The sequence below is a fragment of the Chrysemys picta genome, chromosome 22, assembly GCF_011386835.1.
Source record: "Chrysemys picta bellii isolate R12L10 chromosome 22, ASM1138683v2, whole genome shotgun sequence".
In the NCBI taxonomy this organism is placed as follows: domain Eukaryota; kingdom Metazoa; phylum Chordata; order Testudines; family Emydidae; genus Chrysemys; species Chrysemys picta.
In genome coordinates, this window is record NC_088812.1 from 5,235,643 (window position 1) to 5,261,190 (window position 25,548).

The 25,548-nt window shown below is 44.3% G+C and overlaps 1 protein-coding gene across 1 annotated transcript; it reads right to left on the reverse strand.

The window, feature by feature from the left end:
* Positions 1-613: 613 nt before the first annotated feature.
* Positions 614-23,374, reverse strand: LOC135977127 (C-type lectin domain family 17, member A-like). Its single transcript, XM_065576273.1, has 10 exons — positions 23,190-23,374; positions 18,066-18,116; positions 16,980-17,117; positions 16,723-16,773; positions 15,821-15,946; positions 14,017-14,079; positions 12,897-12,986; positions 12,298-12,467; positions 11,501-11,610; positions 614-2,264 (listed from the first exon to the last, which is right to left on the reverse strand). Exons 1-10 carry the CDS (start codon positions 23,263-23,265, stop codon positions 2,129-2,131), a joined length of 1,011 nt encoding a protein of 336 aa, XP_065432345.1. The 5' UTR covers positions 23,266-23,374; the 3' UTR covers positions 614-2,128.
* Positions 23,375-25,548: the final 2,174 nt, after the last annotated feature.

Consider the following 25,548-nt stretch of genomic DNA (forward strand, 5'->3'; position numbering starts at 1 on the left):
CAGTGTAAAAATGTACATTTTCTTAAATACTGTTCTCAGTTTGGGTCCCCCAAAGATTTAGTATCAGAGGGGTAGCCGTGTTAGTCTGAATCTGTAAAAAGCAACAGAGGGTCCTGTGGCACCCTTAAGACTAACAGAAGTATTGGGCGCATAAGCTTTCGTGGGTAAGAACCTCACTTCTTCAGATGCAAGTGAAGAAGTGAGGTTCTTACCCACGAAAGCTTATGCTCCCAATACTTCTGTTAGTCTTAAGGGTGCCAAAGATTTAGTGAATACAACACACTACCTTGGGTAAAACTCAATAGATTGAGACCATTTTTACCTGCATCCCATCAATAGTTTGAGCTCTAGCTCTCTGCAAAAAAAGCCACCCACCTAGAAACCGTTTTTTAAAAATAGCTATTTTTTCCAGGCTTATATCTCTGGAATCCCTGGCTCGAATGACTCCAAATTTGCATCACTAATCCTACCCTGCATCCTCCCGAGGCACCCCAAATTTAAAGAAATCCAACAAACGTCAATTTTAGAGCACTTAGGTCAATCTTTAAACAGATAGTTTGTCGCAACAGATGATTTTGTCATTCAGTACAAAAAAAAGTCTGGCAATGTGCACTGCACTTCTTAAAAGGACACAAGTTTAATTGATTATAACCCAAACTAGTCAACAGATTTACGTGTAAACCCTCAGAAAATCCATTCTGTGCTCAGTTACAATTTCTGCACGTTTGAGGAAAATATGCTATGTTCTTTCTACATAACAATAAAGCAGAATCCCTGTTTTAAAGGGCAAAACTCAACTTGACCCTAGCTACAGAATCACATAATTATTATTCCACAAATGAATGAAAGGACATGGCTTAAGGCAGGGAGAGATGCAACTTGCATGGAGTGATAGAAAGTGAAGGAGGAATATATGTAAGCTTGGAGGGATTCGATGTTTATCACTCAATGTTGGTAAATGTCAATTTCACAGTACACAAATAAACCGCCAAAAAAAATTTCATTGCTAATAATCAGAATTTACAGCTAGATAAAGTAAGAAAATACGGCTTGAGCATATATTAGAGTTTGATTTAAGGATATCTACTTTGTATATTCTGACATGTGACATTGACAATTTGTGTTTTTAATGGTGATAATGTTTTAACTCTTTGAATGTCTACATTCAAAATAGGGGGAGGGATAGCTCAGTGGTTTGAGTATTGGCTTGCTAAACCCAGGGTTGTGAGCTCAATCCTTGAGGAGGCCACTTAGGGGTCAGGGGCAAAATCAGTACTTGGTCCTGCTAGTGAAGGCAGGGGGCTAGACTCAATGACCTTTCAAGGTCCCTTCCAGTTCTAGGAGATAGGATGTCTCCACTAGTTTAATTTATCTACTGTCATAAAATAAATATTGTCTGACCTGCCCATAATTTTCTACAACTGTGAAAATTTACATTGATAATTTTTTTTAAATACTTAAATAAACATTGATACTATTTATGTTTCAAAATTGTATATATAAAAACAACCTAATTCTGCCAAGCCTAAATATATGGTATGAGTGAAGTGGCTGCATCCCTTTAAGGAGTCTTGTCAACACTATCATATTTTTGAGGAGTGGATTTGAAGTATAAGAATTAGTCTATAGAAGCCATAATTTCTGAGAGTTAAGTAGACACTACTGATACACAGGTAACTACATTGAAATTAGTTGTTACATGGGTTTAAAACAGATGCAAGTAAAGAATTGGGCCTCATAGCTCTGAGAGGCATGAACTTTCCTCATTTGTTTTAAGTGGGTGTTGATTCTGAAGCCTAATGGTGGCCATTTACATGTCAGCACAGTTACATTTCAACTATTGATAATTTTAGCTGAAGTGTGTAGCTGCTTTGTGTTTTATGGGTAAAGCTTGAGGAAGTGAGCAGGGCTGAGGTATAATACTGCCACTTTTTTGGGACCACTTGGACCCCTGAACCTACAGCCCTAACTAGCACGCAGGAGAGCACTATTAACAATCAGGAGAAATGTCATCTTCAGTTCAGCTATTGGGGAACTGGAGTGAGTTCTTGTCAGCCACTGAGCAGGTGCAGGAGGAGCAGTAGGACTTGTGCTCAATCCCATAATGACAGCATGTTTGAAAAGTGGGTCAGCAGATCCATGTCTTTTCACAAATCCAGTAATTGGGCTGGGAGCACTTGGAATCGCCCCATGTCCCAGTAGACCTCATGTAGACACAGTCTTCCTCCTCACCCTGGATGTCTGGTTCCCCCAAGTTCCAAAAGCTGCCAAGAAAAACAAAGCCACATAGAGTCTGCTGATGTAGTTAAACTGTGTTGACATTTAAAAGGTCACGTTCAGGTTCCAGAGTTAAAACCCATTAAGACAAATGGGCGCCTCTCAGGGCAGTGCCAGTAACTGTAGCCGCTAAGGAGGGATTTTGTAGATCTCAGCCCCCTTTATTAAATACAGTTCTTCCACTGATGAGACAGATATCTACAAATTCATCGAGTTTTTAAGATTAAATCAATGGGTCATATTCTGGTAACAGTGTAAGAGTAAACCAAATTGACGTTAATGGAGAGATTACAGATTTACTCCAGTGTAATGGAGACCAAAAGTTTACTCTGAGAAGGTAACCCGGGCTGGATTAACTTTTTGTGAGCCCGGCGCCAAACATATTTGTGGGCTCCCCCTGGGGAATGAAGGGGCCAGGGGCAAGAGCACAGTGGGCAGGGTGGATTTGATTTAAATCACGATTTAAATCACTAGTCAGGAAGACTCGATTTAATCATGGTTTTCTACATAAAAGTGCATTCTTGTTTGTTGTTATAACCTTAATACATATTCGTCACAACTCAGAGATAGATGTAGGTTTCATTTTTAGAAGGTACACACTATGCATTTTTAAACAGTGATTTATTCTGAAAACTTTTCAGATGAGTTTTACAGCTATATCAGAAAATGAATGATTGTTTGGTTATTTCATTTACCAAAGATAATTGAAGAAGATATTTATGAAGGCATTGCGAGGTGAACTATCTCCAATTCAACAGGTTAATCATTAATAGTTGGAGGATTTTCGTGCCAGGCTATTTTAGGAGGAGAACATCACCGCACAGACATTTAAATTGTTTATTTAACTAAAACAACAACGTTAAGTATTCTGGATTTTTTTTTTCAACAGCAAACATAATATTTTAACAAAAAAGCATATGTCCCTCGCTTCTCACGTTTATCTCCAGACTTCTTCTCCTTGTCCAGATCTATTCCGCCCCCAACAATCTTCTATTCATTGAACTTTTTGAAACTTTTCACATTTAAAGAGAGGTAAGGGATTGACTCTGTGTACACAAATTTGCAGAGGGGCAATAGAGTTGGGGTCTGTTATTTCTCACCACTATATCTTATTTATTTATTTTAAAACATTTTTTGCTGTGAACAAGCATGTTACCTCTGGAGACACAAATCCACAGTTTGAGAACTGCAAAACTAAGCATCTAAGATGGTATCTTCTAGACTGAGCACTGAGTCCCATTGGGTAGATAGAAAGACTAACCTAAATACTCTGTAAGAAGCCTGTGGAACCCATAAGATTGGGCCCCTAATCCATGAACTATTAGAACTCATTTACAAAACTTTGCATGAATATCTTGTCTCATACTATAGAATTAGAATTTATAATCCCTATTCCATGATGAGATATAATAGTTTTTTTCCCTCAAAAAGCCAATTTAAATAAAAAAAATCCGATTTTTTTATTTTTTTTTTAAAAAGTCATTGATTTTTATCCACCCTGACAGTGAGGCAGGGTGGGGGGAAGGATTGGTCCCCAGCTGGAGTGAGGCAGGGGCCAGGGGCAAGATGAGCACAGTGGGACATGGGGGAAGGATTAGTCCCTGCTGACTGGAGCAAGGCAGGGGCCGGGGACAAAAGCACAGCAGGGCAGGAGCTAGGGTTGGTCCCTGTAGCAAGGGAGGGGCTGGGGGTAAACTGCAAACACAACAGGGCTGGGGAGGGGCTAAACAGGATCCTCCCCACCCCTGCCCACATAGAGCGGGTGCCTACTTTCTCCCTGGTTCTAGCCCATTCTCTTCGTCTCTCTCTGCACTGAGCTGAGGGTGGGGGTGCACTGAGCACAGGGCTGGAGATGCAGGGTCTGGTAGGGATTTAGGGTGCAGGAGCAGGCTGGGGGTTGGGGTGCAGGGTCTGGCCAGGAGCTAGGGTGAGGAAGGGAGCCCAGAGTTGGGGCAGGAGGTTGGGGTGTGGCGCGCTTACCTGGGGCAGCTTCCATTTGGTGCTCAGGGTGGGGCTGGGTATGTGTGAGGGGTGCAGGAGTCAGGACTGGGTGTGTGTGGTATTTGTGAGGGATGCAGGAGACAGGTCTGGGGTCGTGGGGGTGCAGGAGTCAGGGCAGGGGGCTGGGAGTGTGGGCTGGAGTCGTGGGGGGGTTTCCAGCCCCCTGTCCTGAGCGGCTCACGGCAGGGGGCTTGGGGGGGTGTGCCCTGATTCCACCCCCTTCCCCAAGGCCCCGCCCCCGCCGCTTCTCCGCCTCCTCCCCCGAGCAGTGAGCAGGCTTTGACTCTGCTCCTCCCCCTCCCTCACGTGAATGAACAGCTGTTCAGCGGCAGGAGAAGCGCGGGGAGGGGTGGGAACGCACCATACTCAGGGGAAGAGGTGGAGGGGGGGGCGGAGAAGAGTGGGCCGGGCCAGGGCCCTTTGGAACGTGGGCCCAGCGCCAGGGTAAATCTGGTACTGATAACGCTACAGACCTGATTCTCCTCTTACACCAGTAAGTCGCGTCATCTGTACATTCTGGTCCTCATCTGATGTAAGTGGACATGTAAATGGAGCAATGCCAGTTTACATGAGCTGGGAATCTGGCTTTCTGGAGTTGCACTGGTGTTAGCAAGAGGGGAATTAATGCCAGGCATATCAAAGGTCAATGGTTTCCCTGCAGTGTCGGGGTAGTAGGGCCTAGGGGTCATCCCATCCCTATCCTGTGGTGTCATCCTTTTAAGGTTTAGTACCCCAGGTTCTTGAAAAACGACAAAGGCAGCTATGGGGAAAGGAGAATTGGTCCCAGGGAAGAGTCTGTGATTGGTGAAAACCTGTGCTATTCTTTTAAGAGTCCAGGACCAGAAGTCTTGTAGAGATGGTGAGGCAAGGCTTCACCCTCTCCTAACCAAGCAGAACCAGCGCTGGGAAAGAGGTCCGGATATAATCGGCCTCCTCCCTCAAAACAGGGAGACACTGCAGGAAGTGGAAGGTTGATGTCAGCTAAGCTCTCCCAGTCCAGAGAGCAAACGGACTAATGTGAAAAAGGACCAGCTGGAGGAGAAGCAGGTTGAAAGCCACAGTGGGCCTGAGGTAATAAACACAGCCCCATAAGGGAAGCTGTGGGAGAAGCTTGACAGCTTGGCCCCAAGAAAGAGACCTAGGAAAACCCCTGACTCTGAGGTGAGACTCTATGGGCCAGGGAGGCCAGGACTGAAATCCCCCATCCCAAGAAGGAGGGCTGGAAAGACGCTGGACCAAACATTGAGCTATTTTGGGTGAAGCTGTATTAATAAGGCTTCTAGTTTGTGAGGTTTATTAATTTCAATTTGGGGGATTTATTTTTAGCAATATTTGAGTTACAAACATTGGGGATTTTCGGGGCTTTCTCTTCATATGTACTGTAATTAGTCATGTGTATATACTCTAAGCCATCTATTTGTAATATTCCCTAGGCACACTTTAACATAGTATTGTTTCAAACAGCGCTACGTTAAAGCGCACTTGGGAACCTTTAGTCCATACCAGTAGGGTCTACACAGACCAATTAATGCACAACACATTAGTAGGCCATCCCAACTCCCATAATCCCAATTACTGCTCTGTGCAGACAAGCCCTTAGATACAAGTAATATTTTCCAGTGTTTATTCCGATAAACAGGGATTTTTTTTTCTTTTTGGATCGTGGTGTTTTATCAGTCTTTATCCGTTACAACTGAAATCAGAAGACCTATGTGTATATAATAAATAAATTAGACCCCAGGAAAAGGGGAATATTGTTTAAAGATTCTGGAGGAGAGTGATTTATTTCTGAATCCCTGTAGAGGGAACTGAGGGAAGTGTGCTTGCAGGGCTTTCCTGTACCACAAGGAGGGGCACTGGGAGGGCACTGGGAAGAAGCTGTAGGTGGGGAAGGTTCTGTAGAACAACTCAAACCCTGGCAAGAGTGGCAACTCTCCAGCAAGAGATCTTCCAAGGCAGGGGAGATTGGATTGCTCTGAACACTGGAGAGTTCCAGTTCTAAATTACTGGGTCAGTCCAGACCAGTTGACTAAACAACCAGGAGATGTCCCCATCTGATGGCTCTTTGGTGGTCTATGTGAAATGAATCCCTAGGATTAAAGTCTGGTCTGGTGAAAGCAGGTGCAAATCCACAGAGATGCACCCACTTATGCTAAGTCACAATTTGTCCCTTAGTGTCAATTCATTTGCCAGAGGGACAAGTCCATACAACAATGGAGAAGAATAACAACAAGCCACCATAATGGAACCCCACTTCCTGCACGCTGGGGTTGCTGGTCAGACATGCCAAACCCACGAAAAAAACACAGAAATTGGTCTTGTTTTTGGCTTAATTGGCTTGTGAGTTGCTTGTTGGCTAGTTTTTGGCTTTTAGCTTGTTGCTTGTTCTTTTTTTTTTTTTTTTTTGATCGGCTCCTGGCAAGCAGGGGCAAGGGGCAAGCAGGAACAAGTGGGGGAGAGAGTCAGGGGTGCACAGTGGGCCCACCACAGTCCCAGACTGCACGCTGGCGGGATCTAGTCGCATAGAATGTTGGGGTTCTTAGTAGGGCAGTTGATTAATCGCAGTAAACTCACGTGATTAACTCAAAAAAATTAACTGCAATTAAAAAAATTAATTGTGATTAATTGCACTGTTAAACAATAGAATACCAATTGAAATTTATTAAATATTTAGGATGTTTTTCTACATTTTCAAATATATTAATTTCTATTACAACACAGAATACAAAGTGTACAGTGCTCACTTTATATTATTATGTTTGATTACAAATATTTGCACTGTAAAAATGATAAACAAAAGAAAAACTATTTTTCAATTCACCTCATACAAGTACAATTGTGCAATCTCTTTATCGTGAATGTGTAACTTACAAATGCAGGGTTTTTTTGTTACATAACTGCACTCAAAAGCAAAACAATGTAAAATTGTAGAGCCTACAAGTCCACTCAGTCTTACTTCTAGTTCAGCCAATTCATAGAATCGTAGAATATCAGGGTTGGAAGGGATCTCAGGAGGTCATCTAGTTCAACCCCCTGCTCAAAGCAGGACCAATTCCCAACTAAATCATCCCAGCCAGGGCTTTGTCAAGCCTGACCTTAAAAACCTCTAAGGAAGGAGATTCCACTGCCTCCCTAGGTAACCCATTCCAGTGCTTCACCACCCTCCTAGTGAAACAGTTTTTCCTAATATCCAACCTAAACCTCCCCCACTGCCACTTGAGACCATTACTCCTTTTTTTGTCATCAGGTACCACTGAGAACAGTCTAGATTCATCCTCTTTGGAACCCCCTTTCAGGTAGTTGAAAGCAACTATCAAATCCCCCCTCATTCTTCTCTTCTGCAGACTAAACAATCCCAGTTCCCTCAGCCTCTCCTCATAAGTCATGTGCTGCAGCCCCCTAATCATTTTTCTTGCCCTCCGCTGGACTCTTTCCAATTTTTCCACATCCTTCTTGTAGTGTGGGGCCCAAAACTGGACACAGTACTCCAGATGAGGCCTCACCAATGTCAAATAGAGGGGAATGATCACGTCCCTCGATCTGCTGGCAATGCCCCTACTTATACAGCCCAAAAGGCCGTTAGCCTTCTTGGCAACAAGGGCACACTGTTGACTCATATCCAACTTCTCGTCCACTGTAACCCCTAGGTCCTTTTCTGCAGAACTGCTTCCTAGCCATTTTGTCCGTAGTCTTAACAGTGAATGGGATTCTTCCGTCCTAAGTGCAGGACTCTGCACTTGTCCTTGTTGAACCTCATCAGGTATCTTTTGGCCCAATCCTCTAATTTGTCTAGGTCCCTCTGTATCCTATCCCTACCCTCCAGCGTATCTACCACTCCTCCCAGTTTAGTGTCATCCGCAAACTTGCTGAGAGTGCAGTCCACGCCATCCTCCAGATCATTAATGAAGATATTGAACAAAATCGGCCCCAGGACCGACCTTTGGGGCACTCCGCTTGAAACCGGCTGCCAACTAGACATGGGGCCGTTGATCACTACCTGTTGAGCCCGGCGATCTAGCCAGCTTTCTGTCCACCTTATGGTCCATTCATCCAGCCCATACTTTGTTAACTTGCTGGCAATTGCTATGACAAACAAGTATGTTTACATTTACAAGAGATACTGCTGACTGCTTCTTATTTACAATGTCACCTGAAAGTGAGACTTGTAGGTCTAAAGTTTTACATGGTTTTATTTTTGAATGCAGTTATTTTTTGTACATAATTCTACATTTGTAAGTTCAACTTTCATTATAAAGAGACTGCACTACAGTACTTGTATTAGGTTGTAATAAAAAGTAAATATAAAATGAGCACTGTACACTTTGTATTCTGTGTTCTAATTGAAATCAATATATTTGAAAATGTAGAAAACATCCAAAAATATTTAAATAAATGGTATTCTATTATTGTTTAACAGTGTGATTAATTGAGTGATTAATTGTTTTGAGTGCTCGACAGCCCTAGTTCTTAGGGATTGGCTTGTTTTGGCCTTGTTTTGAAATGGGATTGACTTGTGAAAGTCGGGGTGCTTATTTATCACGAGAAAGTTGGCAACTGTGCCTAGTAAAAATATCTCAACATTTCAGTAGAAATGAACACTGCTGCCCCCTCATGCTGCAAGAAGGCTCCTGGTGGAAGCCAGGACCCCACAAGTTTGATGCTGGCCTTCAGAATTGGTCATTGGAATATGAGAACAATGTTTCAAACATCAAAGATCTTGCAGGTCATGAGACAGAGGGACAACAATAGACTTGAAATCTTGAGCATCAGTGAGAGCAGGTTGATAGGTGCGGATAAGAAGCGTTTCAAGCCAGAGAAGAAACATCTCATTTACTCAGGTCATAGTGACAACAACACTTGGGGGAGTAGCTCTCATTTTGACAGATTCTGCTGAAAAATCACTCACTGGCTGGGAACTGATTAACCAAAACATCATATGTGCCAGATTGGATAAGCCAAGAGATGTGGTATCTCATCAAGGAAAGAACTGAATGTTAAGACCAATAAACTATTGGCAAAAGCCAAAAGAGGAGTATAAGAAAGCAGAAAAAACAGTATGACGGAACAAAAGGAAAGATATGTTGAAGACCTAGCGGCTGAAGTTGAAGTTGCTGTTGTTGCTGCTATGTTAGGAAACCATGGAGCTTTTTACCAAGTGACTAAAAACATGTGTGAAAATTTCAAAACCAGACATGGGCCAATAAAAAGCAGACAGAAAAAGGCTTACAACTGAAGTAGAACCGATAAAACAGATGAGCAGAGCATTTCAAAGAAGTCGTCAATAGACCCAGGCCCATTTCAGCGCCATGTTTGATGAAACATTAACAACAATCCAATAAAGACGTCAGAAGTACAGGCTGAAGTCAAAAATCTGAAAAGTAACAGTGGTGGGAGATGACCAAATTATAGCAGAGATGCTGAAAGTATTTGATACTACCAAAATTGACAGATGTTCAATGACATTTGGGGAAAAGGGGGTTTCCTTTTGACCAGTGGAATCATGGAATCATTGTCAGAATACCCAAAAAGAGCGATCTTCCTGACTGTAACAGCTGGAGGGGAGTTACATTTCTCTGTTGTAGGGAAAGCCTTCTGCCGTGTGATACTACACAGAATGAAAGAGGTAGTGGATGCAAAGCTTAGAGAAGAAGCAGTTGGATTCAAGCCCAAAAGTTCCTATGTAGATCAGATATTCACATTTAGAACCTTTATAGCAAACTCCACCTTTCATCCATTTTATTGATTTTTTTTCCTTCTTTTTTCAAAAGGCATTTGCCTGCCTGCACAGATATACATTGTGGAATATTCTTCAAGCCTACAAAATCCCAGTTAAAGTCATAAGCAACATCAAAGCCATGCAAAGTGCTCTGTAAGGGTGAACAACCAGACCGCAGACTGGTTCAGTGTGGACCGCATGAAATAGGGTTGAATTTTATCTCCACCATTGTTTGGCACTGCAATAGACTGTATAATGAAGAAAGACGTGTATTAGCAACACAAACGCTGATATAGCATGGGTAGATGGCAAAATGCCTAGAAGACCTAGACTTGGCTGATTATATTGTGTTACTGAGCAATATCCCCGGAAAGTTAAAAACAAAGACAGAGAATTTGGCAAAAATAGCACGCCAAGTGGAGCTCAGAATTAATTATGCTAAAACAAACATCCTTGAAACCCAGATGTCAAGCAGTAACGTCACAGTAGAATGCAAAAATGTCAAGAAAGTTAGCTAACAGAGGCCTCAAGAAGGAAGTGACATCAAGGATAGTAAAGCCATACACCGCACTTACTAAACTCAGCAACATATAGAAATCAAAGAGATATAGTACTAGAACAAAACCTGAGAATTTTCCATTGAAATGTAATCTCGGTGCTAACATACTGCTGCAAGACCTGGAGATTTACTAAAATCTTAGATGGAAAACTGGACAACTTTGGAAATTTAGTGCCTACGAAAGATTCTGGGAGTTGATTGAAAAAAAAACTTCATCACCAATGAAGATATTTGAGAAATCAACAACTCACAGCTCATTTCCATCAGAATCAGAAGGAATTGCTGGACATAAGTGGGGCTTGTACTCTGAATGCCAACACATAGATTCCCACATGAAGCTGCCAAGTAGAAACTGACTGGTGTGAAGAATCAAGGACACCCAAGAAAAACCTGAAGAAGAACCCTTAGCAAGGAGGGCAGAATAGGCTATCTCAAGACCATAAGTATGGAAGAGACTGGTTTCCGCCCTGTGTACCAACATTGGGACTGGCAGGATGTTGTGAGAAACTCACTCACTCACAAAAATGTGTTGGCCATCGGGGCAGAGAGGCCAAGGATGGAATAGGCCATGGAGACTGAACTCCCCTCTCACACCAGAGGAGTCCCTCCAGGGCAGAGGAGAGGCATATTGGCAAGGAACAGCCGGGGCAGAAGCGGGGCTTTCTTGGCTGCTGCATGGGCTGTACCTTCTCTGCAGATAAACAAAGGACGTCAGTCTCGGGGATACTTTTTATTGGCACTAAATTCATGTAAAACAGTCCTCCCATGCTAAGATTCCAGCCCCAGTTTTGCATCCCTGCTTCCCAGGGTCAGTGCCTGTTCTGAGCCTATCCTACTCAGTCCCCTTTCATGAGATAAGAGACAAAACAGACATATCAATGGTTTCAAAACTCCCGAGGATTGGGACTAACTTTCTGATTAAAGGATTTGCGTGAGAAGGGGCTTACCTGACAGAATACGGGCTATTGTCTATCCACTGCCACTTCCCTTCCTCCTCTGCATCACTCAGTCCCAGCCAGTATGTCCTTTTCTGTTTATTACAGTCTTTCAAGAAAGCCTAGAATGGAAAAGAATTTAAAATGAAGAAGGCCAGCATGATGGCTCTGGGGACTGGCAAGGTGAAACGGAGGGGTCAGTCTGTACAATTCCAGTGCATCCATCGGCATGGTATCTCAACAGCCTTTCACTTGTAAGTCAGCCAGCTGTCTAGCGATCAAAAGTCACGGCCTTCTGAATGTGTTTTCACTGCCTTAGGGGAGATGAGTTTGGGAGTTCCCAGTCGGGCAGGGTGCATGTCTCTGACAAACGTCCTCCCACCACAGCCTCTTCCCCAGTGCTCTAAAAGAAGCACAGATGGGCTTTCAGGGCTACATCCTCAGCTGGTGTAGTTCTACTGAAGTCAAAAGGGCCAGATTCTCAAAAATTGACAGAGCTCCATCGCCTTCAGTAGAGCTATGCTGATTTCCAAATCTCAGGATCTGGTCAAATCTCAAATCACATTTGTGACGAAAGTCACAAACTCCTACCCCAAGCTTGATTCTCTTCTCCCGTCAGTGTAACTTAATTGCAGCCAGTCAAGTTACATCAGTCAGAGAGGAAGATGAGGCAGTGCAAACTTGTGAAATACCTCTGAATTTACTGGAGTTCCTCTGGATTGACATGGATGGAGCTGAACGCAGAATCTTTAGGCCTCACTCTTTCCATTGTGAATGGCATACTACAGCAAACAGCGGGGATAGCTTACCTGTTCGTTGTCATTGTTAACGATAACCAGGTAAGCCTTTTGATCAGTGCAGAACTGCTTCGCACCCATCCAGTCTGTAGTCGTATTTGAAAAGTAATAGCATGTTTTCCCAAACTTCTTCCAGCCGGCTGCACATTGAATAGGCTCTGGGAACGCATTGCAGATGGATGCTGTAAGGGAGAATTCAGGACAGCTCTGCTTTACCATTGGAAACAAAGGCTTATGCAGAAAGCAACTTTTTGCTTATTTAGTGAGGTGGCTCACTGGGAGCGTGTCATATGTTTTCCAGCCATTTCACTGTCTTCCAATTTGTTCCCATGAACCATTTTGACCCGTAAATCCTTTTTTCTTTGGATTCTGCCTGCCTTCGACTCTTTCTTTCTCCAAATCTTGCTCTTATTCACACGGCCATAAACTCAAAGTGACTCAGTAGTCTTCTGTTGAGTTACTCTGGATTTATACACGAGCAGAAACGGGCTTTCATTCACCAGCCCGTTTGATGCTTCTTGGGGTAAAATTGATAACAATCAACATAGTTTTCACCGGTACCATGAACAGACCATGAGAAAATACCCGTGATGAAAATATGCCTGATGTACCTGTCAAATCCAGCAATTCCTTATAGCTCTTGTTCATGTTGGTCTGGATTTTCTTTCGCTCTATTCGTGCATCAGCCAGGTCCTGCACCACTGAAAAGTGCAAAGCATCAGATGAATCAGTAGGCAGCATGGTCTAGCAGATGAGGTGCTGTGCTAGGGATCTCAGTTCTATTCCCCCCTCTGTCTGTTAGTCTGGGCAAGTCTCTTTTCCCTCTCTCTTTAGATTCTGCAGGCAAGGGCGGTTTTATTTCATGTGCCTGTACAGTGCCTAGCACAACGGACCCCTGACTTTGGTGTAATGCAAGTAATAATTGAAATTCAGTTTCAGCTCCATGAGAGGCAGACTTCCTCGTGACTGCCTCGTGATGGGCCAGATCCTTAATTCCTTCATTGTGATCGTGTGCGCCTACCATTTATTTGTTGTTTTCATCTGATTTTTCTTGCCTTTGAGTGTAAGCTGTTTGGGGCAGGGACCGTGATTTTTTTTATATGTTTGCACAGCGCCTGGCACAGTAGGGATGGGGCCACCAGGTGGTACCACAATACAGATAAGGGATAACAATAAGCCTCAATGGATGTCAATTGGCATTTATTGATTTACATCAGCTGAGGATCTTCTAAGTGCCCAGTCTCTTTGTGTGACCATAACCAAATCCTTCGCCTCTTGCAGCTTCAGTTTCTCCATCTGATTCTCCTCTCATACTATCCAGTGTAAATCAGGAGTAACTCCATTAAGCTCAGCGGGTCTGATCCTGATCTCACTTAAACCAGTGGGCACCTGCACTAATTCCATTGGCGTCAGTGGTGCTACACTAATATAAACTGATGTGAGAGCTGAATCAGGTCCAAAGGTGGAATTCTGGTGTACATCAGAAGTAACTCTATCGAAGTCAATGGTTCTTTTCTTGATATAAATGAAAGGAGAATCAGATCGTTTCGCTGTTTTCATTATTTACAAAAAGCTTTGAGATGCTTCAGTGGGTGGTGCTAGAGATGGGCCAGGGATTCCTGAAAGGATTAGCATGGCCAAATTGACCCACCCACCCCGAATTCAAACCCAGCACTTTCCACTTTGAACCAGAAGAACCTACGATGTGTTAGCTAGAGTCCCCGAACCTACCGTTCATTAGCCTCTCCGAGTGGTTATAGTTTAAAACTTTTAACTCCTCTGACATCTCCATGTCTAAAAAGGAAACAAAAGAATATTCATGCTAAAATAAATAGGCCAGATCCTCACCTAGCTAGAAATGACCACACTGGATCCTATCAGGAATCTCATCTAGTCTAGTATCCTGTCTCCAACAGCAGCCTCCGCTCACTGCTTTGGGGGAAGGTGCACTGGTGGTAACCTGACTCCAGGGGAAGTTTCCTCCTACCACCCAATAATGAGAGGTTGGCTTATGCCTTTAAGTCAGTGGGGCTACTACGTTGATTTACACAGCTGAGTATCTGACCCAGTGGAGTTACTCCGGATTTACACCACTGTAACCAAGAGCAGTATCTGATCCCTAAGTGTGGGATTGCTGGGATGGGACTTGACTGCATTGACAGGAGTCCCTCCCACCCTTTGTCTTTCTTAGGGTGTGTCTACAGAGCAAAAAAAAAAGACCCGTGGTAGCCAGTCTCAGAGCCCAGGTGAACTGGCTAGGCTCACGGGTCTCACACTGCAGGGCTAAAACTAGCAATGTAGACATTCAGGATCAGTCCGGACCCTGCCCTGTGAAACCAGGGAGGGTCCTGGAGCCCAGCTCCTGCCCAAGCCCAAACATCTGCACTGCTATATTTAGCCCCACAAGCCCAAGTCAACTGATCCTGGTCTGAGACCGCTGCCATAGGTTCTGGGTTTTTTTTACTGTGTACATGTACCCTCATCCATTTAGATTGAAAGGGCAAGGACTGCCTTTCTCTATATTCCTGTACAGTGCCTAGCACAATGGGGCCCTGATCTTGGTCAGGTTCTCTAGGAGCTACTGTAATACAAGTAATAATAATAAATAATTATAAGAACACTTGGGGGGGGGGGGGGGAAGAGGGGGAAGGAGGATACGGCACTCACTTTTCTCTTGGAGAGGACCTGATGGGTGAATCACTGGAGCAGGGATTTGTCTGGAGTTGCTGGTCGCACTCCCCCATCCCCATTCTCCATGTTCAATAATAGCACGAGCCCATTTAACATTCAGTGGTAAAGTAGTGTTGCTAGTATGGGTAGAGCTTGAGCCCCTGTTGCCCTGAACCTTGTGCAGTTATTTACATCCGTGCAAGGCGGGTGTGAAGTAATACCAGGTCAGGTCAGGACTCAGGACAACATCAAATGAGGCTTACAGTGTTGTGACTTCGCTGCATCTGTAACTTTCACTCTATGCATCCGAAGAAGTGAGGTTTTTACCCACGAAAGCTTATGCCCAAATAAATCTGTTAGTCTTTCAGGTGCCACCAGACTCCTTGTTGACTTTGCTGGAGTTACTCTGGATTTACGCTAGTGTAACAGATCCGAGACACAGAGTATAGTGCTGTTGCACCAGTGCTACTGAGATTAGTGTGTGTACTGGGGGCTCTTTGGCATGAATGGCACTGAAATCAGTGTGTGTGTGTGTGTTCGCACGCATGTGTGTGCATGCTTTGGCACTAGGATAATAGATCAGTGTGGGTTGGGGATGCTTTGGCACCACTGTGAGATCAGGGTGTGTCGATGGTGTTTTGGTGTGTGTGTGTGTGTGTGTGTGTGTGTGTGAGAGCAGGCGATAACAATAAATTTTTTTCTGTTAATTGCTTATCTGTGATGCTGTCTCCCCACTTCTGCCCCTGTCACATGCCTATCCTAGCACAAATATATTAATTCAGAGAAGAGAATAACATCAGTAGGCCCCTCCCTCACCCCCCCCCCCCCAATGTAGGTGTCCATACTAACTTGTGCTGAGACTTACATTTCACCACTGCCAGTGAGAGGAGAACTGCCCACATTGCAAAACAAATGCCCATCAGGAGATACAGTGTCACAATGGACTTCGGTCTGTAGCCTATTCCTTGATTGGCGTCAGGAATGGGGTCAGCTGTGGAGAGCAGCGCTGGTTAGTACCTCCCTGTGCTTTCAGCATTTCCTAGCAGGACGGATCCCGGAATCATTTACCCCAGGACAGGGTTTCACCCAGGCTCTTGATGTTAAAGGAAGACTTTGTGGTTATTTAAACTTTTCAGAATCATGTTGGCTTGCACTGAAAACAATGATACTGGCTCGCTCTTTTAAATGAGTAATGGGAAGCAGTGTGGTCTAGTGGTCACATCCGGGTGTGGCCCGGAATTCAGGACTCCTGCATTCTTTCCCCATCTCTGAGAGGAGAGTGGTGCCTGATGGTTAGGGCTGGGCATCTGGACTCCTGGGTTCTCTCCCCAGCTCTGAGAGGTGAGTGGAGTCTAATGGTTAGATCAGAAGACAGAGGTTGGGGAAGGGAACACAGGACCTTTCACCTCTCAGGCATTGGCTCCAATCTGTCCCCAGGCATGGGGTTGGCTGTGGGGTGTCAGGGAAAATGGATATGAGGACTTTAATCTCTAGGGCATCAGTCCCAATCCAAACCAAAAGGGAGAAGTGGTAGAGACTCCATGAAGTCCACTAGGGACTCTGCTAATACTATTAACTTTATGTGGAAGGCGGTCAGTTATAGGTGGCAGGATAAAACCTTTAGACAGATCGATTGATTCCAGGTCTATAGCAACCAAAAGTCATTCCCATCTGATGGCTGCTCCGTAGCCCATATGAATCCAATTACCCAGAGCAACACAGGGAGTAGAGTCCAAGGGACAGGAGACTGCAGGAACTCCAACTAACCTGTCCTTGGGAGACTTGAAGATGCTGGCTTCCCGGCTAGCACGTAAACCCCTGCAAACAGGAAGGAAAGTGCAGGCATTGGAGGAAGCGTCAATTCGCCCACGATCAAATATGCAGGTTTCTCCAGGCCACGCCGCTGCTGGGAGTGTAACTCCACATGCAGTCGTGGGCCCCAACCCATCTCTGGTGAATCCCCACTGACTTCACCAGGGATCGGTTCAGGCCAGGGAGCAAACAGGAGGAGATGTAGGTTCTACCTTTGCTTTCCTTGCTTCTCTGACTTGCTACATCTGTATTGTCTTGATAAGCTGGTAGCCTCCTTTGCATGTGATCTCCCGTCTCGGACAGGGACACATCGTCATAATCCTCCTCATTGGAAAAACTATCAGGTGAGCCTAAATAGATGAGAAGAATTAACCCCAGTACAGTAATCCGGGCCAAATCCTCAGACAGTATAAATGGGCATCGCTTCAAATGACATCAACTGAGGATCTGGCCCAATGAGCTAATATACTTTGATGAGAGCAAATCCTTTGCATCTGAGAACATTCATAGGGGATTCCACATCCTGGGCATAGAGCTCTTAGTCGCTTTGGAATTACAGAACACCTGCAGTGAGATTTCACCAACTGCCCTCTTCACTACTAGAAGGATGATGATTATATTATTCATTTCTTTTGGAGCCCCATTCTCTTCTCCCTTATAATGGAGAAAATCTGTAGAAAGTGCTGAAGTGAGGAGATGTTGGCTGGTCCAGTAGGTTTAGTTTACGGAGCAAAGCCGAAAGCCACGGTGGCCTAGTGGTTAGGACACTAGTCTAACACTCAGGAACCCTGGGTACTGTTTGTTGCTCTGCTTCTGACCCACCATGTGACCTTGAGCAAATCACTTCCTGCCGCTGTCCCGTCACATTTGCCTGTCTTGTAAATTTAGACTGTCAACTCTTCAGGGCAGGGATGGTCTCTGATGATGTGGCTGTGCAACACCCAGCACAATGGGGCCCTGATTGCAGGTGGGGCTTTGAGGTGCTATCGTAATACAAATAATAAAACTGGCGTGTGGGACAGGAGAATCGGTCCCTTTATGCACAGATCTCAAAGCACCTGTTTGAAGGTGGGTTTGAAGTTGTTACACCCGTTTCACAGATGAGGAAACGGAGGCACAAAGAGAGAAGAGGTCCAAGGTTGCATATAAATCACCAGCAAAGCTGGGAGTAGAGTTATCTCTACACTGGCATCTCATCGAGGTTCGCTTTGCACCATGCTGTGGCCCAGGACTCTGCTCTGGCCCAGATGCAGAAAGCCTGATCCAAGGAACATGAGGAGGAAATAATATGGACTCACCAGATCTGAAGTGACTTGCATGTGCTGGTCCTCCTGCTAATAAGTAGATCCCTGCAAACAAGGAAGGAAAAGGGTATGTGTTTGGAGAAAGTGAGAATTCTCTAGGGGATACCCCTGCAGGATCTGATCCTGACACCACAATCTGAGAGGCAGCCCTCAAGCTGGTGAAACCAAATCATCTTCACTGCAGCTGCTCTTTGGCAACATCCAATTAAAGCAGCATTGGTAAGAGAGCTTTGAACCTGTAAGCGTGAACCTTTGCTACTAGAAACCTGATCCATGGAGATACAGTTATCCAGTCAGGGAACGGAAGTGATGCCATGTGTCCTTGGATTTCAAAATATGGCGAATGGTCTTACTAGCGGAGGAGTTGCTCAGCAAATCATTTTGGATAACACATAATTAGGACAGAAATTGAGACCGTTCACCAACAGGGGAAAAAAAGAGGTGAAACTCATCAAAGAAAAAGTCTGTTACAATCTATGGGCCAGATTCACAGCAGGTGTAAAGCTGATTTTCTTCAACTGGAGTCTGGCTCATTGACTCCAAGAGAGCAACACCGAGGGCTGGTCTACACTAGAAGAGTTATACCAGTACAGGATCTCTATCAAGCATGCTTAAAACTACAATACCCACCTGGTGAAATGAAGAAACAGATTGATAGAGCCAGAAGGGTACCCAGAAGTCACCTACTATGAGACAGGCCTGACAAAGAAAGTCACAGAACGCCACTAGCCGTCACCTACCGCCCTACACTAAAACCTCTCCAGCGCATCGTCAAGGATCTACAACCTATCCTGAAGGATGATCCCTCACTCTCACAGACCTTGGGAGACACGCCAGTCCTCGCTTACAGACAGCCCCCCAACCTGAAGCAAATACTCACCAGCAACTACACACCACACAACAAAAACACTAACCCAGGAACCAAACCCTGCAACAAACCCTGGTGCCAACTCTGTCCGCATATCTATTCAAAGGACACCATCATAGGACCTAACCACATCAGCCACACCATCAGGAGCTCATTCACCTGCACATCTACCAATGTAATATATGCCATCATGTGCCAGCAATGCCCCTCTGCCATGTACATTGGGCAAACCGGACAGTCTCTATGAAAAAGAATAAATGCACACAAATCTGACATCAGGAATTATAACATTCAAAAACCAGTAGGAGAACACTTTAGTTTCCCTGGTCACACAATAACAGACTTAAAAGTGGCAATTCTTCAACAAAAAAAATTTCAAAAATAGACTCCAGTGAGAAACTGCAGAACTGGAATTAATTTGCAGACTGGACACCATCAAATTAGGCCTGAATAAAGACTGGGAGTGGATGGGTCATTACAAAAACCAATTTCCCCATACTAATTTCTCCCTACTATTACTCACACCTTCTTGTCAACTGTTCGAAATGGGCCACCCTCATTATACCACAGAAGTGATTTTTCCTCCCTTGGTATTCTACTGTTAATTGAATTGTCTCATTACCACTGACCCCACACTTGGGAAGGCAACTCCCATCTTTTCATGTACTGTGGTATATATACTTGCTACTGTATTTTCCACTCCATGCATCTGATGAAGTGGGTTTTAGCACATGAAAGCTTATGCCCAAATAAATTTGTTAGTCTCTACGGTGCCACAAGTGCTCCTCGTTGTTTTTGCTGATACAGACTAACGCGGCTACCACTCTGAAACCTGTGACCAGTATAACTATTGGTTGAGGGCGTGTTTTTTTTTTTACCCAAATTCTGGTATAAGCCTCAGTGTAGGTGCATGTATACTGGTTGGAAGGTGCCTTATACCAATATAGGATAAAGACTTTTATGCTGGTATAACTGCATTCATGCTACCTGGGGTTTTCCGCTTTAGCAATACCAGTATATAGTTAAAGCAACAAACATTTCTAGGGCAGACAAGTCTAGAATAACACTAACTGGGGATCTGGCCCTAATTATCCAATGGTGGCAAAGCACGGAATTCAGCTAGTGCCATCTCCCGTAGAGGCTGGTGGACTGAAGGTTGTGTAGCAGGAAGGTTTCCATGATAACTGCCCTCTGAAACTACTAGGGCTGTCAATTAATCGCAGCAAACTCATGCGATTAACTCAAAAAAATTAATCATGATTAAAAAAATTAATCGCGATTAATCACACTGTTAAACAATAGACTGCCAATTGAAATGTATTAAACATTTTGGATGTTTTTCTACATTTTCAAATATATTGATTTCTGTTACAACACAGAATACAAAGTGTACAGTTCTCACTTTATATTATTATTTTTATTACAAATATTTGCACTGTAAAATGATAAACAAAAGAATACTATCTTTCAGTTCACCTCATACAAGTACTGTAGTGCAATCTCTTTCTTGTGAAAGTGTAACTTACATATGTATTTTTTTTGTTACATAACGGCACTAAAAACAAAACAATGTAAAACTTTAGTGCCTAAAAGTCCACTCAGTCCTATTTCTTGTTCAACCAATCGTTAAGACAAACAAGTTTGTTTGCATTAATAGGAGATACTTCTGCCTGCTTCTTATTTACAATGTCACCTGAAAGTGAGAACACGTGTTCACATGGCACTTTTGTAGCCGGCATTGCAAGGTATTTACGTGCCAGATATGCTAAACATTCGTATGTCCCTTGATGCTTCGGGCCACCATTCCAGAGGACATGCTTCCATGCTGATGATGCTCATTAAAAAAATAATGCGTTAATTAGATTTGTGACTGAACTCCTTGGAGGAGAATTGTATGTCTCCTGTTCTGTTTTACCCGCATTCTGCCATATATTCATATTATAGCAGTCTCAGATGATGACCCAGCACATGTTCATTTTCACACTTTCACAGCAGATTTGACAAAACACAAAGAAGGTACCAATGTGAGATTTCTAAAAATAGCTAGAGCACTCGACCCAAGATTTAAGAATCTGAAGTGCTGTCCAAAATCTGAGAGAGACGAGGTGTGGAGCATGTATTCAGAAGTCTTAAAAGAGCAACACTCAGATGTGGAAACTGCAGAATCCAAATCACCAAAAAAGAAAATCAACCTTCTACTGGTGGCATCTGACTCAGATGATGAAAATGAACCTGCATCAATCCGCTCTGCTTTGGATCGTTATCGAGCAGAACCCATCATCAGCATGGACGTGTGTTCTATGGAATGGTGGTTGAAGATGAAGGGACATATGAATCTTTAGCACATCTGGCATGTAAATATCTTGCAACACCAGCTACAATAGTGCCATGCAAATGCCTGTTCTCACTTTCAGGTGACATTGTAAACAAAGCGGGCAGCATTATCTCCTGCGAATGGTAACCAAACTTATTTGCTGAGCGATTGACTGAGATAGGACTGAGCAGACTTGGTTTTACATGGTTTTATTTTTGAATGCAGTTATTTTTTTGTACATAATTCCTCATTTGTAAGTTCAACTTTCATGATAAAGAGAATGCACTACAGGACTTGTATGAGGTGAATTGAAAAATACTATTTTTTTTGTTTTTTACAGTAATCAAAAATAAATATAAAGTGAGCACTCTACACTTCGTATTCTTTGTTGTAATTGAAATCAATATATTTGAAAATAGAAAATAGAAAACAGAAAACATCCACAAATATTTAAATAAATGGTATTCTATTATTGTTCAACAGTGCGATCAATCGCGCGATTAATCGCAATTAAATTTTTTAATTGCTTGACAGCCCTAGAAAATATCTGATGCGAAGCGTATTCCAAAAGGGAAACAAATTTGCTCTTCAGAAGCATTTTGCCTTGGGCATGGAAGTCGTATGTCTGGACGTGGTTGGGGAGATTTTGCTCTCCCTTGAGCCTCCTACATCCCATCCCTGCTACAAATCCAGCCAGGTCAGGGGTTACAGTTATGCTCTTCCCAGAAACTGTTAAAACACAGTTCAATCTTACAGCACAGCCAGGATCTGTATGGGTTTGAAGGCCTCTCGGATCTGTCCTAGAGTCTTGGACATGACATATCTGATCCCGGTGACATTTTAATATTATTTCTACCTTCAGGTCTTGTCTACCATAGAGTTTATGACCTGGAGTTAATTACTTGCCAATTCACTGGAAGAAGTTAACTTTGTAACGGTTGATGTTCTGCACTTTTCCCAAATGTAAACCTCAAATTAAAATATCTCCTGATGTAGACATGCCCTTAGTGACAAAGGTCCAGATCCCCAGTTGGTGTAAATCCGCGTCCTGTGCTGAAGTCAATGGAGTGATGACAATTTACACCAGCTTGGGATCTGGCCACATCCAGCCCCATTAAATTCCACCGGGATGCAAGCAGTTCAATTCTACTAGCTCCAGAGGAACTAGGCCTGCTAACACCAACAGCCCATTGCCTGCATTTGAGTGAGAGCAGAATTCAGCCCACAGTCGGTTATGGTTCCTCAATTATTTTCCAAGTCATTTTCTTCCACAAAGATCTAAACTGATGCAAGTGAGAACCACAGTGGGGTTCCCCAGCTACCACTAGATTTGAGTGGGAGATGTATTGTGTTTATGGTTGACTGACCTTATCCCATCTTACCCCTCTCCCTTCTGAACAAATATGCACCACAAAGAGCACACATATCTGCACTCTTTTATGCTACACACACACACACACACACACACACACACACACACACACACACACACAAAATGACCACACACTATACAGCATATACATTTGCACATACTTACACACACACAATCCTCTTCCCATACAAATGGCACACACCTCTGCATACACACACAGAACGCACACAGCCCCGCACACAGAAAGATGGATGTACTACACACCCATGTACACACACAGACACAAAACTCGCTCACACACCAGCACATGTGTAGGCGCACAGTCCTGCACACAAAGCACAGTACATTCAACTGCATATGCACCCTCCACATAATCCACATTAAATGGGGCTTACACATGTACACACACACACAAAGCACACACGTCTGTAGGTATATGCTTCTTGCCCACACCCCACAATGCACATGGCTGCACACGTCACACAACCGCAACACAACATACATCTGCCCCTTCTAAGCCTGGCTACAGATGGTGCCAACTGTTTCCAACCACTTTGTCTTTACCTGTTTGTCTCACCAGTCTCTTCCCTGGTGACGGTGGAGGGCACAGCCAATTCCCATAGAGCTCTTGCTGAGACATTCCTTATTGCTGGGGACCAGGGGCTTAGGTGGGTTGCTGCTGAATCAACCAACCCCACCCCACCCCAACCCCAGAGCCAGTTCTGCTTGAAGCACTCCCTTGCGCTCCGTATCTCGCTCAGGGCAAGTTGTGTTACTCCCTCAGTTTCAGTTCCTCTCTCTGCTGGGGCTCGGATAAATAAGGTTATGCAAATAGCATGAAATGCAGCAGAGCTCAGTTGTGCACACTGAGCCAGGTAAAAGGGGAGACCATGTTGTGTGCCATGGAGTGTAGCTACGCCACAACCCCGCCGCGGGGTGCATGGCCGTGGGGCGGCTGGAGGCGTGGTGGTGAGGTGGCCACCTGGTCTGTGAACTGCATGGGTCTACTGCCCACACTTTGAAGAGCAGTGGTTCTCAATCAGGGGTATGCGTACCTCTGGGGGTACGCACAGGTCTTCCAAGGGGTACATCAACTCATCTGGGTATTTGCCTAGTTTTACCACAGGATGCATTAAAAGCACTAGCAAAGTCGGTACAAACTAAAATTTCATACAGACACTGACTTATTTATACTGCTCTATATGCTCTACACTGAAATGTAAGTACAGTATTTATAGTCCAATTGATTTATTTTATAATTACATGGTAACAAGGAGAAAGTCAGCCATTTTTCAGTAGTAGTGTGCTGGGACGCTTGTATTTTTATGCCTGATTTTGTAAGCAAGTGCTTTTGAAGTGAGGTGAAACTTGGGGGGTATGCAAAACAACCGTTCTATGCCTGGAAAGGTTGAGAGCTACGCTCTAGAGCATAGGAGTCACCATACTGGGTTGGACCCGTGGTTCATTTAGCCCAATATCCTGTCTCTACTAGCGGCCAGCCCCACTGCAGCTTCTCCTAGAGTCCATAGGAAGACCTCTGTCCTAGCTGCACCGATGTCCACACGCCCTGGCTCTGGGTGGTTGGTGGAGGAAACACACAGTCCTTCCCTGGCTTTGCATAGGTGGCTAGACTTTTATCCTACAACTCAATCGATACCTCAGTCCTGTAGCAGGGATCAGTGCCAGTGCAGGCCCCTGCCACAGATAAGTGTACCTCAGCTATGAGCTAGGCTGTTGGCAAGTGGGCATCAATACACATCACTCCCCCGGCCAAGGCACCACGTACATCCTCCTTATGCCCTAAGCCTTGGGCTAGCCTTCTGCAGAGAGATCAGTTTCACCCCAAGTGCATTGTGGGATACCGATCCCATAATGCCCGTCAGATCGCCGGAGCAGTGTGTAGCCCAGTAGCAGATGTAGGGCTGGAGGTATAGGCTGGCAACACTTTTATTTTTAAGCATCTATTTATTTATTTTATAAATAAGATGGTCATTGATGCAGCAAACCACAGTGCTGTGAAGAAGGGACTAGAAGAGGATATATCTGCACCTGCTAATAATGTACCACATTTGTTAAGTCCCAGTGATCCTCATCACCTATAACTGGCCCTGTCCTGCCCACACAGGAAGGCGTCATGGGTTAGGGTAAGAAGGACACTTCCCATACTAGTTGTGAGCTCTGATGTGAGGGTCCTATTATGATCATTACAGTATATGTGTTTGTGTTTCTCACCAGGTCCATCCACCCCTTGCAGACATGGTTGTTCCAGTGCATTCTGGGACTCACCTGTCCAGTAGTTCCTGGGTGAAGGGGCTTGTGGGAATTTCTTAACACAAAGCACTGAATTGTGGGATGGAGGTCACTAGTGGGGGTGGAAGCCAGGGCAACTGCAATTCTTGAGGGAAGAAACCAGTACCTGTCCAGACAAACCTGAGCTAATGACCGTGTCCCAGGCTTTACAGGCAGCTAGGTCACCCAAACCTTGGAAGCACCTAGGGATGCCTTGAGGGATCATGAGCCCAGGGCATCCAAACAAGGGTTGCTTGCAATGACTTTTCACCTGCTATAGATAGAGCTCCTAAAGTAATCCTTTAACCCTTGACTTGCTGAATCATATTACATGTTCCTGCTCGATGGAGCAAAGATATTTTCCCATCTTCACCATCCTTCCTCCCAGGAGCTCATGGCCTAAACTCCACAACATACATACACTGAAGTGTTCAGCCAAAGGGCCAGGCTCTGCACTCTTCCCCGGGTGGAAATCTGGTGTCACTCCACTGAGTGCCAAGGTGTGACTCTGGATTTATACCAGTGTAACTAAGATCAGAATCTACTCTGGAGATCTTTACTTAGCACTACCTGAACTCCAAACTTCTGCTGCTCCTAGCCTTAACGTGATATCCAGGAATAACACACAGAGCGG

Bases quoted from the DNA above. Each gene is read 5' to 3' on its own strand.
- LOC135977127 (XM_065576273.1), bottom strand. From the start codon at position 23,265: ATGTCTCAGCAAGAGCTCTATGGGAATTGGCTGTGCCCTCCACCGTCA. The intron at 18,117-23,189 runs GTAAAGACAAAG...CCTTGTTTGCAG, and splicing joins GAGACTGGTGAGACAAACAG to GGATCTACTTATTAGCAGGA. The intron at 2,265-11,500 runs GTAAGCCCCTTC...TTTTCTTGGCAG, and splicing joins AATAGCCCGTATTCTGTCAG to CTTTTGGAACTTGGGGGAAC.